The following is a 13,272-nucleotide window of genomic DNA, read 5'->3' on the forward strand; positions in this document are numbered from 1 at the left end:
AATTAAGGACCCCCCCCCCCCCCCCCACCCTCCTTATTACTCTGAGAGTGTACCCACGGAACCCCTTTTGTACACCCTCAGAGTTACAGCCCCGTAAGAGTCCCTTTGGAACCCCTCTGAAGGAAACCCCAAGGGTCCCTTTGAGTTAAATATGAGTCATGGTGGCAGTAGCCTCGAAAACCAAGAAGTTTATTTCCAGGGAGAAAAAAATCAGACCCGTCTGAAGTGAGTGGTACTGTACTGTACTGTACTGTACTGTACTGTACTGTACTGTACTGTACTGTACTGTACTGTACTGTACTGTACTGTACTGTACTGTACTGTACTGTACTAGGGCATTAAGCAACTAGTCGACTAGTTTACTAGTCGACTAGTAAATCCACTAGTCGACCTTGTTGGTACTAGTTGACTAGTTGATAAGAAGAAAAAAAAAGACGTTTATTTTTTATTTTTTTTCCCCCGATTTTGTAGGCCTCAAGATCAGGTAGATTATAGTTATAGTCACCATGTACACAGTTTTTCAATGTACAAATATTTATTTAAAAAAAAATCATTTTACGGTACGGTAATTACCAGGTAACTACCAGGTAATTACCTGGTAATAATAGGTAAGTACCTGGTATTACCTGGTAACAACCAGGTAGTAGTTATAAGTATTTACCCATTAATTACCTGGTAATTACATGGTAACTTCAAGATACATTACTCAGTAATTACTCAGTAATTACCAAGTATTACCCAGTATGTATAACTATTTACTGTATAATCTCCTGGTAATTATATGGAACTTACCATGGTAAATGACACACTGGTTGCCAGGTAATTACCAAGTATGTTCCTGACAATTACCAGGTATTTATACGTTTTTAGTATGTAATTACCAGCTAACTACCCGGTATTTATAAGTATTTACTCTGCAACCAGGCACGATACCCTGGTTGCAGGTACTATAGGTATGTAGGTACTATAGGTATACCAAGTATTTTCAACAACTACCAGGTATTTACTCTGCTACCAGGCAAGTTACCCAGTAGGTACTAGGTCATTACCAAGTATTTTCCTGACAACTACCAGGTAATAACATGGTAACTGTATTCACTGTGTTTACATGGGTACTACCCATGAAACACGTGGGTAGTAGCCTACCAGGAAATGACCAGTTGTTACTAGGTAATTTCCTGATAGGTAACCAATAAGGAAGGAGGAACTGTACTGTAAAAGGAAGCGTGCTCTATTTCCATGATATTACCATGTACCTACCTGGCAATTGTAGATTATAATCCTCCCCATTACCCATCAGGGTGTATTTTGAACTTTGAACTTTGAATTTTGAACTGGCAATAACTGTTAATTACCAGGTATTTACTGTGAAAATTAACAGGTAAAACCAAGCAAGTTACCGTGTAAGAAAGGTGGAATTGTACTGTGAAAGGAAGCGTGGTTTGTTTCCATAATATTACCCTGTACTTTCACTGTAACAAACCACGCTTCCTTTCACAGTACAGTTCCACCTTTCTTACACGGTAACTTGCAAGGTTTTACCTGTTAATTTACACAGTAAATACTTGGTAATTAACAGTTATTGCCAGTTCAAAATTCAAAGTTCAAAGTTCAAAGTTCAAAATACAAAAAATATGTTTACATGGGTACTACCCATGGCAATAACTGTTAATTACCAGGTATTTACTGTGTAAATTAACAGGTAAAACCTTGCAAGTTACCGTGTAAGAAAGGTGGAACTGTACTGTGAAAGGAAGCGTGGTTTGTTTCCATAATATTACCCTGTACTTTCACTGTAACAAACCACGCTTCCTTTCACAGTACAATTACACCTTTCTTACACGGTAACTTGCTTGGTTTTACCTGTTAATTTACACAGTAAATACCTGGTAATTAACAGTTATTGCCAGTTCAAAATTCAAAGTTCAAAGTTCAAAATACACCCTGATGGGTAATGGGTAATGGGGAGGATTATAATCTACAATTGCCAGGTAGGTACATGGTAATATCATGGAAATAGAGCACGCTTCCTTTTACAGTACAGTTCCTCCTTCCTTACTGGGTACCTATCAGGTAATTACATGGTAGTTGTCAGGAAATTACCTAGTACAACTGGTAATTTCCTGGTAGGCTACTACCCACGTGTTTCATGGGTAGTACCCATGTAAACACAGTGAATACAGTTACCATGTTATTACCTGGTAGTTGTCAGGAAAATACTTGGTAATGACCTAGTACCTACTGGGTAACTTGCCTGGTAGCAGAGTAAATACCTGGTAGTTGTTGAAAATACTTGGTATACCTATAGTACCTACATACCTATAGTACCTGCAACCAGGGTATCGTGCCTGGTTGCAGAGTAAATACCGGGTAGTTAGCTGGTAATTACATACTAAAAACGTATAAATACCTGGTAATTGTCAGGAACATACTTGGTAATTACCTGGCAACCAGTGTGTCATTTACCATGGTAAGTTCCATATAATTTCCAGGAGATTATACAGTAAATAGTTATACATACTGGGTAATACTTGGTAATTACATAGTAATTACTGAGTAATGTATCTGGAAGTTACCATGTAATTACCAGGTAATTAATGGGCAAATACTTATAACTACTACCTGGTTGTTACCAGGTAATACCAGGTACTTACCTATTATTACCAGGTAATTACCTGGTAGTTACCTGGTAATTACCGTACCGTAAAATGAAGGGTTACCGTTAAACAACTAGTCGACTAGGCAACTAGTCAACTAGTAAAAATGACTAGAAGTGAATGCCCTATACTGTACTGTAATGTACTGTATGAGCCCTCCTCCCTGGCCTGTGTGTGTGTCTGGGTGTTAGGCTGTGCAACAGTGAACAGTGACACTTGGTGGTGAACAAACGCTATAACGCTATTTTCGTGCTCGGAGAGACAGACCCAGGGACACAGGGACAGACCCAGGGACACACATAGCTGTCTATGTGCACCACTCAAAAGTATGGGGCCGAGTCCACTTCAATTCGGCATACAGTAGCGCAAACGTCTCTCTCTCTCTCTCTCTCTGCTGATTACTGATCGTCTGCACCTTTGTTAAATTGACACACACGCACACACGTACACACACTCCTCTCTGTCGCTCTAATTAATTAGTCTCATGTCCTGCAGCTGCGTCTAGTTTCTCCCGCGGATCCTGCTGGGATCTGCCTATGCCATAGAAAGCATAGGTGAGTTCCAGTCTATAGTGGCAGTTGGTTGTCACATGTACCTCTGGGGTACATGTGAGAAATGATATACGGTCAGCTTACACTTGAGACGTTAACACGCCTGTGCATTACTACAGTGTTCTGCAAGTCCCACGCGGCATACGCTGACGTAGCAATCAGCTGACCAATAGGGGTGGAGTATTGTGTTCATTCTGCGTTCCTTCTGCATAATGGTTCTTGGTTTGTGCATGGTTATGTGCTGTTTGCTCCCACCGCCACCCCAGCACCACCACCGGTGGGCTCTGCTATTTGTTCTGTTCCCCATGGGGGGGTTGTTATTGTATATCTATCTCCCGGCTGCCTGTATTCACATTCTATAATAGAATTAAGCAATATTACACGAGCAGCTGAATTCTTTGTCTTGATTAGGTGTGGAGTGGTGCTCGTTTGAACCACGGCTAGAAGGCTGTTTCAACCAATCGGATTGCTTCCTCGAAACGACCTGTTGTATAATATTGGTTCCTTCTATCGGTGAGTCTATCTGATCTGATTGAACCATCTCCTGCAGTGTGAATGTTTACCCTGGCCTCCACACAGTGGAGTGAGGACATTACTGCTCCTCACATTTCAACAGCATGGCTTAGGGTTAGGACCTGGAGTTACAGTTACAGCAGGCTGTAGGGTTGAAGGTTAGGTATGTAGTGTGGTGATGGTTAGAGTTAGGTGTGTGTGTGTGCGTGCGCCGTGTGCTGTGCGTGTGTGTGTGTGTGTGTGTGTGTGTGTGTGTGTGTGTGTGTGTTCTCATATCTCAACACCTGTCTGAAGGAGTAACATTAAGCACCCTCCGCTTGTCCTCTTCCCTCCATGTGTGTCTCTCTCTTTCATATCTCTTCCTCCATCGTCCTTTCATCTTCTCTCTCTTTCTGTATTTCGTCACATCTCTCTCTGTCTCATAATTATTATTATTAGAGTCTAGGGTGTGTGTAGCTTCGTCAAGGGTGTTTTAGGGAAGGGAGGAGAATCTAGGACATGTGGAGCGATGTCCAGGGTGTTTTAGGGAAGAGTGGAGAGTCTAGTGCGTGTGGAGCGTTGTCCAGGGTGTTTTAGGGAAGGGAGAAGAGTCTGGGATGTGTGGAGCGTTGTCCAGGGTGTTTTAGAGAAGGGAGGAGAGTCTAAGATGTGTGGAGCGTTGTCCAGGGTGTTTTATGGAAGGGAGAAGAGTCTAGGACGTGTGGAGTGTTGTCCAGGGTGTTTTAGCGAAGGGAGAAGAGTCTGTGACATGTGGAGCGTTGTCCAGGGTGTTTTAGCAAAAGGAGAAGCTGAAAATATGTTGTTCCAGGCCCCCCCCAGAAGTAAAGATATGAGTTAAAAACATTCACTAGTGTGAAAGAATATCTATTCAAAGATGTGCGCACATTTTCACGATCAAAACAAAAGAAAAAAAACAGATCTACAAGCTTGTAGCGCGGCACTCGGTGCCACGCTATATGTCAAAACTGGTTAAAGAGACTATGATGCTACACAGATGCGTCCTCAGGTCTAAATGGTTTAATGTGTTATAAAATAAAAAGATGTGTTTTTTTTTATTGAGCGCATTAGTGGTTCACTGTGCTTCTGGTTGTTGTTAAGAAAGTGTTTTATGCTTCCAACACCGTTCTCTTTAAAGCAGCGGTACTCACACTGTGGGTCGGGACACCCAGTAGGGTCCCCAAAAGATATTTTCGGGGGGGTCTCTAGATGACTTGCTTAACACAATATTGATCCCTCGGACAGGTATAATCGTCCTATAAATGAATGACGCCCGCACTGTTTTAGTTTCAACAAATAGCCATTAGCTTCTGTTTTAGTCGCAGCCTTTGCACGCTCTTTTCTCTGAAACTACGCCACTGTCTGTGGTTTCGCGTTCGGAGGTCATTTCTGATTACCCGGTGATCGCGATTGGAACATTGGCGTTTTCTAGAGCAAGGATGGACCTCATTTTAGCTTGGTAACATTAACGCTAATACTTTAGCATCCAAGATGGAAGCTAAAAGCGGACGCGAGTCATAGTGGAATAGCCTGAAAGCACCCAATTACCACCACTTTTGTCCACCAGATGGCACTCAATGTGTTAACCCAATTTGTGCCCAAGACATCTCCAGACATCCTTAGAATTAACAGTAAACAGACCAACATACAGTCGAAGTGTATTCAGGGCATATCAACATTGATTACTCTTGACCATTACTGCTTCAAAAGCCTTCCTTAGCGTTGAGTTGAGTATGCTGAGGATGGCCCACTATAGGCCGCAAACACGTTCACTGTCTGCTCGTCAGAGGTAAATAAATCATGTGAAAAGGACATTTATTTTGAGTGCTGGCATTTTCTCCTTTCTCTCATGTATCATAGTCTTTTTCTCCTCAGTGGCTTGTGATGATGCATAAACAGTTTTGGAAGCACTGGCTTAAGTTACGTTATTAAACGTTTCCAGACGGGCGGACGCCTATATAAACCAAAGAAAGTGTTTTTTTTCTCTCATGTGCACTGGGCTGCATCCGGTGGCGGTGCTGTATTGTACCGTAGGTGCTTTTTGAAAATGTAATCATGGAATGGAGAGTGCAGTGAGGGGCGGGCGGGCGGGGGAGAAAAGTGAGCTTCATCTTCAGATGAAGAGACGACTGAGGTAATTACTGGAGTAGCACAGCACTTTGTTAGTCCCACCGGAGGTTTTAAGTACAGCATAGAGGCTCATGGGTAATTTATACGACTGTCAACACCACTCATGACCTGATCAAAACCCTTTGCTCTACTAATGTATATGTATGTGTGTAAGGGCTACGATGTTTGCAGCTCCGCTGTGATCAAACCCAGCAGGCCGCTGCTTAATGAATGCATGGTGCGCTGCCTGGCTGCATGGGGGGAGGTGTGTTAGGAAATGCGGTCTAGTTTCTCTTTGAAAGTGGGAAATGCAAAAGAATGTATCTGATCCTGAAGTTTACATACGCATAGATTAAAGTTCTCTGTGACAGCTAGATTCAAGTAACCTGACTCTGCCAGCTGGTGGCAGCAGTGAGTTCCTCCTCCTGCTCCCATCTGGTCCCTCTCTGGCAGAGACGATGCACTCCGAGCCATTTCTGACCGGAGAGATATGCGGCCGTATGCGTCCGTCCGCTAGAGGCGAGATCAACGCGAGACTGATGACGTATTGAAGCGCTGCACACAGTGCAAATGTAAACACAACCTAACAAGACTACAACTCCAAATTATTATGGAGATATATCATCATTTTTGTCACGCTGCTTCCGTTTTATCGTTTCTGCTTGAGAGAGCCCAGATCCAGGCAGGAGGAGGGAACTTGTGAACGCAATACTGCCGCAATCTGGCGGAGTCAGGTTAAGATTAAAGAGCTCTGCTAGAAAGCGTCATAAACTAGCAATAGAACACATGTTTGTTCAGAAGCATCTTCCACTAAACCATTCATGATAGATATTTCATAAAAATCACACCCGTGTGACGTGAGGGGTGCTCTTTTTTTTTTACATTTTTGAGTGGTGTAAACCACTCCTACAACTGGCTTTGTTAGTTTACGTGTCTGTTCGTACCAAAAAATGAGCATGGTTGCTATGGTCACCCAGTTCACACGGGTGTGATTTCATTACGTCAGACATTACGTCAGACCACAGTTGATCAGTCTATATAAGACCTTACACCACTCAGTTCACACGGGTGTGATTTTAAAATTTATCCCACGATTTTGTAACCCATTTTTCACCCCTGTGTCAATTATCTAATGTGATCCTGGGCTCTACACACCCTCCGCCAACCTAGTCCCCATATATGGGGGACATGGGGAGAGCAACGGACTTGAACCCATGCTTCCTTCATGCTTGAGTGTCCAAGTTGCTCCTTTACACCTGACAGGGGGGAGTTTCCCTGGTTGGACGTAGCGCGTGGAGGGAACACGTTATAATAATAATAATAATAATAAAGCTTTATTTTTATAGCACCTTTCAAAACAACGTTACAAAGTGCTTTACAAAAGGAAACAGCAAAGTAAACATCACACAGCAGGAAAAACACAGAAAGAATGCAAAGCAAATAATAATACAAGGCAGAGTAAACAATCAATAGAACACAATCAGGAGAGAACAGAATTAAAAGCTAGTCTATAAAAATGAGTTTTAAGTAGAGATTTAAAATGTGGAACTGACTCAGCGAGCCTGATTTCCAGGGGCAGAGCGTTCCATAGGGTGGGGGCCCTAAAGGAAAAGGCCATGCGACCGGTCGAGTTATTCCAACCAGTTCCTTTCCCCTCCATCAGACGCCCCGGCTGGCCAGAGGGAGGCAGTTTTTAGAGACCAGGATTACTGCATGTTTTTTGTGAGGGTACCCTAGGGGACACGGGGAGAACATGCAAACTCCACACACAAAGGCCCTTTCGCCAACCCCGCCTCGGGTATGGGCACTGATGACGCGGAGGAGGAAACACACCGCCAGCACCCACAGCGTCCCGAGCGGGAATCGTACCCAAGACCTCTAGCTGTGAGGCGACAGCACTACCAACTGTGCCACCGTGCTCCTCTGAGGGGTGCTCTTATCATCGTACATCATCATGACGTAACATGTCGATTTGCTCGTCCACATATGACGTAAATTCTCCATTCATTGTCAATGGGAATTTAATGTTTGTGTAAAACGAAAATCTACACTAAACTGAATATAGGAGGGGCTAGCGCCCCTCAAAAAGCAAAGGTTGGAGCCTCAATCTGTGATTTCTTCAACGGGGTGGTTGCATGTACAGTAGAACAGCAAGAGAACATATGTTTCGAATAATATCTAAACATCAAAATTCTCTGTGCGTGCGTGCGTGCGTGCGTTCGTGTGTGTGTGTTGGCTTTATTCCTTGCCATGCAGTGTGGTGCACTTCCAGCAGTGGGTTCGTTACGTAAAAGGTGACGCCACCACGCTGTAGAAATAGGCCACTCCCTGTATTCAAAACGTTATTATGTATATTGTCCTTCCGTGATCTCTCTCTCTGTCTCTCTTTCTCTGTCAATCTCTTTCTCTCCCCGTCTTGCTCTCTCGCCGAGCGCTCGTGGGCGGTTCTTGTGTTCTTGTATCTGTTTAACTGAGAATAAGGTTAGAGATAAGTTTAGGATTATAGGCATAGTTTTACTGGGGTTAGGTTTAGGAATTGGGGTTAGGTTTTGGCACCGTTTTACTGAGGTTAAGGTTAGGATTAAGGTTAGGTTGAACTGTTTAGGCATCGTTTACTGAGGTTACGTTTAGGAATGCCAGGCTGAGCAGTTGGCGCCGGCTGTACGCCTGAGGTGACTGTGTTCTCAGGCAAGCTTTCTGGTATTCTGGGCAGGTACTGTAGCTCTCTACACACTGTGTGACTCAGCAAAGCTGACACACACGCACGCACACACGTGCACGGCCGCACACGCATGCACACACGCACGGTGCACATAATATATTTACACAGTCCCTGCAGTGCAGTACAATACTGTCAGGCAGGTAAAACCCTGCTATAAAACATGAAGTGTGGGTGTGTGGGGGGTTGGGCGGGGGGGGGGGGGGGGGGGGGAGGGGGGGTTGGTCCTGTCTGTGTACTCATTCATCAAGGTGCAGAGGAACGGAGAGAGAAATTAAAGCAAATAAAAGCAAGCGTGGCAAGAGAGGTTCCTGCAGGAAGGCCATGTATTGATTGATCAGTTTGCAGAATGGGTACATTTGGGCGGCTGTGGCTCAGGAGGTAGAGCAGGTCGTCCAATGATCCCTGGGTCGAATCCCGGCTCCTCCTGTCCACATGTCGAAGTGTCCTTGGGTAAGACACTGAACCCTACATTGCCTCCAATGAGTTGGTCAGTACTGTGAACCATTGGTGTGTGAATGTGGGAAGTGAGGACGCTGGTGTCGACTGTTCGCCGCTTCACCTCCCAATGTATGAATGAATGAACCATTGTAAAGCGCTTTAAGTGCTATAAAAATGCAATTCATTATTATTATTATTTCACATGAAAGCACAACTCGATACAAAGACTGTTACTGTGGACGACACACTGATAAAGCATTACACTTGTAATGGGTCCACTTTTTTCAAATCATCAGATGTATTATTAATGCGTGTCTATGTGATGTGTCTCTGATATCTACAGGTTTGCAGACATCTGCAAGCACGGGAGCAGTGCATGTTCGACCGCATGTCCGACCGTTGTTTCCGTATGTGGGTCCGTTGGTGTGTCTAACCTGCGCGTGCATCCCCTAAACTGTAGGCCTACATAAATATGTACATAACATATCGAGCGGAAACGTCTTATCTCCATATCTTTCATAAATGAATGCCCTATACTTCTTACTTCATCATAGTACTGTGCTGAAGAAGTAGCCAAAATAGCCGTTCAACTCATCAGATTTTCAAAAATACCCGATTTCAAGCACACAACGTGTCCCGTTTCCTGTCAAGCTACAATGAGTAAACACAAAAATCCCCCAAAAATATCTTAACAAAAAAAGAAATCTGACACAAGGAATCTAGTTTTTAAACGAATGGATGAATAATGAACATAACGAATAACTGTACTATTCTGTGTGCCCTCCACAGCTCCTCTGTCATGCTCGGAGGGCTTCACGGAGCTGGGTTACTACAACGGCTCCGTGTCCCAGACGGACTCGGGCTCCCCGTGCATGAGGTGGACGGAGTTCCCGGACTACGTGGCCCAGTACCCCGGGCGCGGCCTGGGGGACCACGGGTACTGCCGAAACCCTGACCGCGAGTCCAACCCCTGGTGCTTCTTCAGGCAGAGCTCCGGTGCCATCGGCTGGGCCTTCTGCGACTGTCACCAAGGTGAGTGGGTCAACTGGACATGTTAGAAATGTTGAGTATGGGTCCCCAGCATGTAGGGCCTTCTGTGACAGTAGTCGACTAAATATTCTGATTTTACACGTGGTTGCATGCTGAAAATCGCAGATCTATAAGCTCACATTTGAATGTATTACTGGTATTTTTGAGTGGTGCAACCACTCCAAGGAACAGCAATGTCCGTGTTATGTGACTATGAATGTGGCTATGTGTGTGGCTATGTGACTATGAGTACCAGTAGGGGCAAAAGTGGCACTGTTGTGCCAGAAACAGAGAGAGAGAGATAGTGTTGCACTGTTGCCTAGTGCTAATTACAGAGAGAGAGAGAGAGAGAGAGAGAGAGAGAGCGGCAGGGGGAGAGGGGAGAGGGGAGTTGCACCACTCAGTTCACACAGGTGTGATTTTTTTGTTTTTATTTAATGTCTGATTCTTCAAATTAGGGGAAGTTCTCGATAAGCCTTTTAACTTCTCCTGCACAATATTAATATGTATGATTTTTTTCCCCCCTGTTTTTAACCTTTTTATGTGCGAATAAATAAAACCTAAACCTAAAACCACGTGTCGCTGCGTGACACATTGTGAGCTTGTAGATTGTGTGTGTGTGTGTGTGTGTGTGTGTGTGTGTGTGTGTGTGTGTGTGTGTGTGTGTGTGTGTGTGTGTGTGTGTGTGTGTGTGTGTGTGCGCTCAAATGGGTGGAAGGTTTTCCATTCCATTTGACGTGGAGCATCCCAAATAGTACAATGAAGTACCGGTATGTCGATACCTAATGAGGTAACCTATACCTTGAAAGGACCGTTTTTGGATGAAGGATTGTACCTATATTTCTCCTGGGAGGCCCACCTGACCCATGACCTTTCAGAACAATACCTATTGTTTGTGTCGGTGTCCTGTGTGCCTGTCTGTGCCCGTGCCCCACCTCCCTACACAACCGCCATCACGTTTATTTATTACAGAGCACATTTGTGACCCTTTTTGATACAGAGACAGTCATGGTGGCAAAACTAACTGTTCAGGAGAGGAGAAAAACTGATCACTAGAGCACTATTCCCCAATTAATTTTCCTCAAGGGCCATATTTCGACTAGGGAACCAGGCTGGGGGCCGAGTTCGCACGCGCTAAAAAATGATTTTTTTATTAATTCATTAAAAATTGTTCTCAACCAGTGGTGCTGACCCCCATTTAATGCCATTTATATCTGGGACACCCCCCCAAAACAAAACAAAAAACTTTTCTTTTTTGGGGGGGGGGGGGGGGGGGGATTCTTCCAGGGGCCACAAGGGGGCGCTCCGCGGGCCGCAAATGGCCCGCGGGCCGCCTATTGGGGAACCCTGCACTAGAGCATGTCTGAAATAAATGTATTTAATTTTTTTTAGAATCGTGCTCAAGTCTAAATGGGTTAAAAGAATAGTGGCAGTGCAGTTTGTTCCAGACATGAATGTGGAGCGTTGCTTCTCCACGTTTAGTTAACGATTCTGGCTTTGGAAAGCATGCAGACCTTCTTCTGCCAGACTTCCCACTAGACTGGAAATGTATTTTTGGCCCTGAAACTAGTCAATGCTTTATGAACGGCATGCCATATTTTGAAATCCATTCTTTGACATACAGGGAGCCAGTGTATAGGGACCTTTAAGAACTGGAGTGACCTTTAAGAACTCCACTTCCTTGGAATTAAAGGGCCACTTCACAACCTGACACTAGAAACACTTTGCCTGGGTATTTTTGGGTCAGGAATTCATGTTCTCTACGTCAGGGGTTCCCAACCTTTATTTTGTCACGGACCGGCGGGGGGGGGGGGGGGGGGGTGTCGCACGTCATCGTACGTTCTCACGGAAGACAGTTGACTGGCCCTTAAATAGGCTACCCGCTGCTATAGGCTAATAGGCCTATTATTGTCTCCACCAGGCCGAAGGCATGGGGAGAGAGTATGTTTTGCACTCCGTCCGTGTGTGTGTGTGTGTGTGTGTGTGTGTGTGTGTGTGTGTGTGTGTGTGTGTGTGTGTGTGTGTGTGTGTGTGTGTGTGTGTGTGTGTGTGTGTCCTTCCGTCCTTCCGTCCGTCCGTTATCCGCTAATCTCCGGCACCGTTGGCCCAATCCATGCCAAACTTTGCACACTTTGCACTCCCTGGATGCCAACGACGAACCTCTGCCCAAAATATTCCTCAACGGCCTGTTATAGCTCCACCATGAGGCCGATTTAGGCAAAAAACATTTCTGAAGATAACTCGTACATATTTTATCCATACATCACACAATTCGGTATACACTATCTCCATAGTCATGTGATCAACACAGATCTGCACAATTTCCCATCTTCCATCCTGATTGGCTAAGATTGGCTTCCAAAGCTCACATGATTGGTCCATTTCAAACAAAATGCCACAAATCACAAACACAGTGTCCAATTTCCATGAAATTATACACGCACATTTCCACTAGGCCGAGGACGACATGCCACTATTTTTTTCCCCAAATCAGCCTCACGGTGGCGCTATAACAGGCCAATTCCTGTTTTTACCTATAACTGCATCGACAACTTATGTATGCGCACTCCCTAGAGGCCATGGAAAAACATTTTCCCTGCATCCCTCCACATCTGCCGGTTATAGCGCCACCATGAGGCCCATTTCTGCAAAACACATTGTTTATGTTAGTCGCACAGATTTCATCCAAATCTCACGCAAATCGGTACACATGATCTCTGTAGTCATGTGAAGACGAGCCTGTTGGATTTCTCAGATTCTACACTGATTAGCTAAGATTGCCTTCCAAAGTTTTCAGGAGTAGCTCGTTATGTACAAAATGCTGCACATGTCCTGCTCATCCAGAATCCTATCCTCAGAGATGCTATGAGTGATCTGGCTCTGCATTTCCTCAACAAAATGAAGAAAATTGTTGCAAGAAACAAACAAACAAAAAAACATGTTTATATTACTCCTAAACATTTTGCCAAACATCACACACACTCCTATCCTCCTGGTGGAGAGGATAGGAGTGTGATAGGGCACTGTTTCTAGTTGTTATATATCATTGACCTAAATGGTGTTATATCATTATCAACAATGATAGTATATATATATTTTTTTTTTAAAGGGTTAGGCTTATGTCTTTTTCATAAATTGCTTTGGACATGTGGAAAACTTAGTTAAACATGCAGAGTGACACATTAGGCATTAGGCCACTACTTTATCTGGATAACATCATCTTTTCGTTTTGACATGAAATAATAATCCTGTACCG

General features: G+C 44.3%; 1 protein-coding gene across 1 annotated transcript in view; it reads left to right on the forward strand.

The window, feature by feature from the left end:
• Positions 1–13,272, forward strand: part of LOC306930762 (neurotrypsin-like) — a gene marked incomplete at its 5' end in the record, with an annotated part of 62,835 nt that overhangs the window by 17,886 nt on the left and 31,677 nt on the right. Inside the window, one exon of the mRNA XM_079511858.1 lies at positions 9,777–10,019. Within this exon, the coding sequence (XP_079367984.1) occupies positions 9,777–10,019 (243 nt within the window). The remainder of the gene's footprint in view (positions 1–9,776; positions 10,020–13,272) is intronic.

The sequence above is a fragment of the Electrona antarctica genome (genome assembly GCF_951216825.1).
Source record: "Electrona antarctica genome assembly, chromosome: 10".
NCBI classification, from domain to species: Eukaryota; Metazoa; Chordata; class Actinopteri; order Myctophiformes; family Myctophidae; genus Electrona; species Electrona antarctica.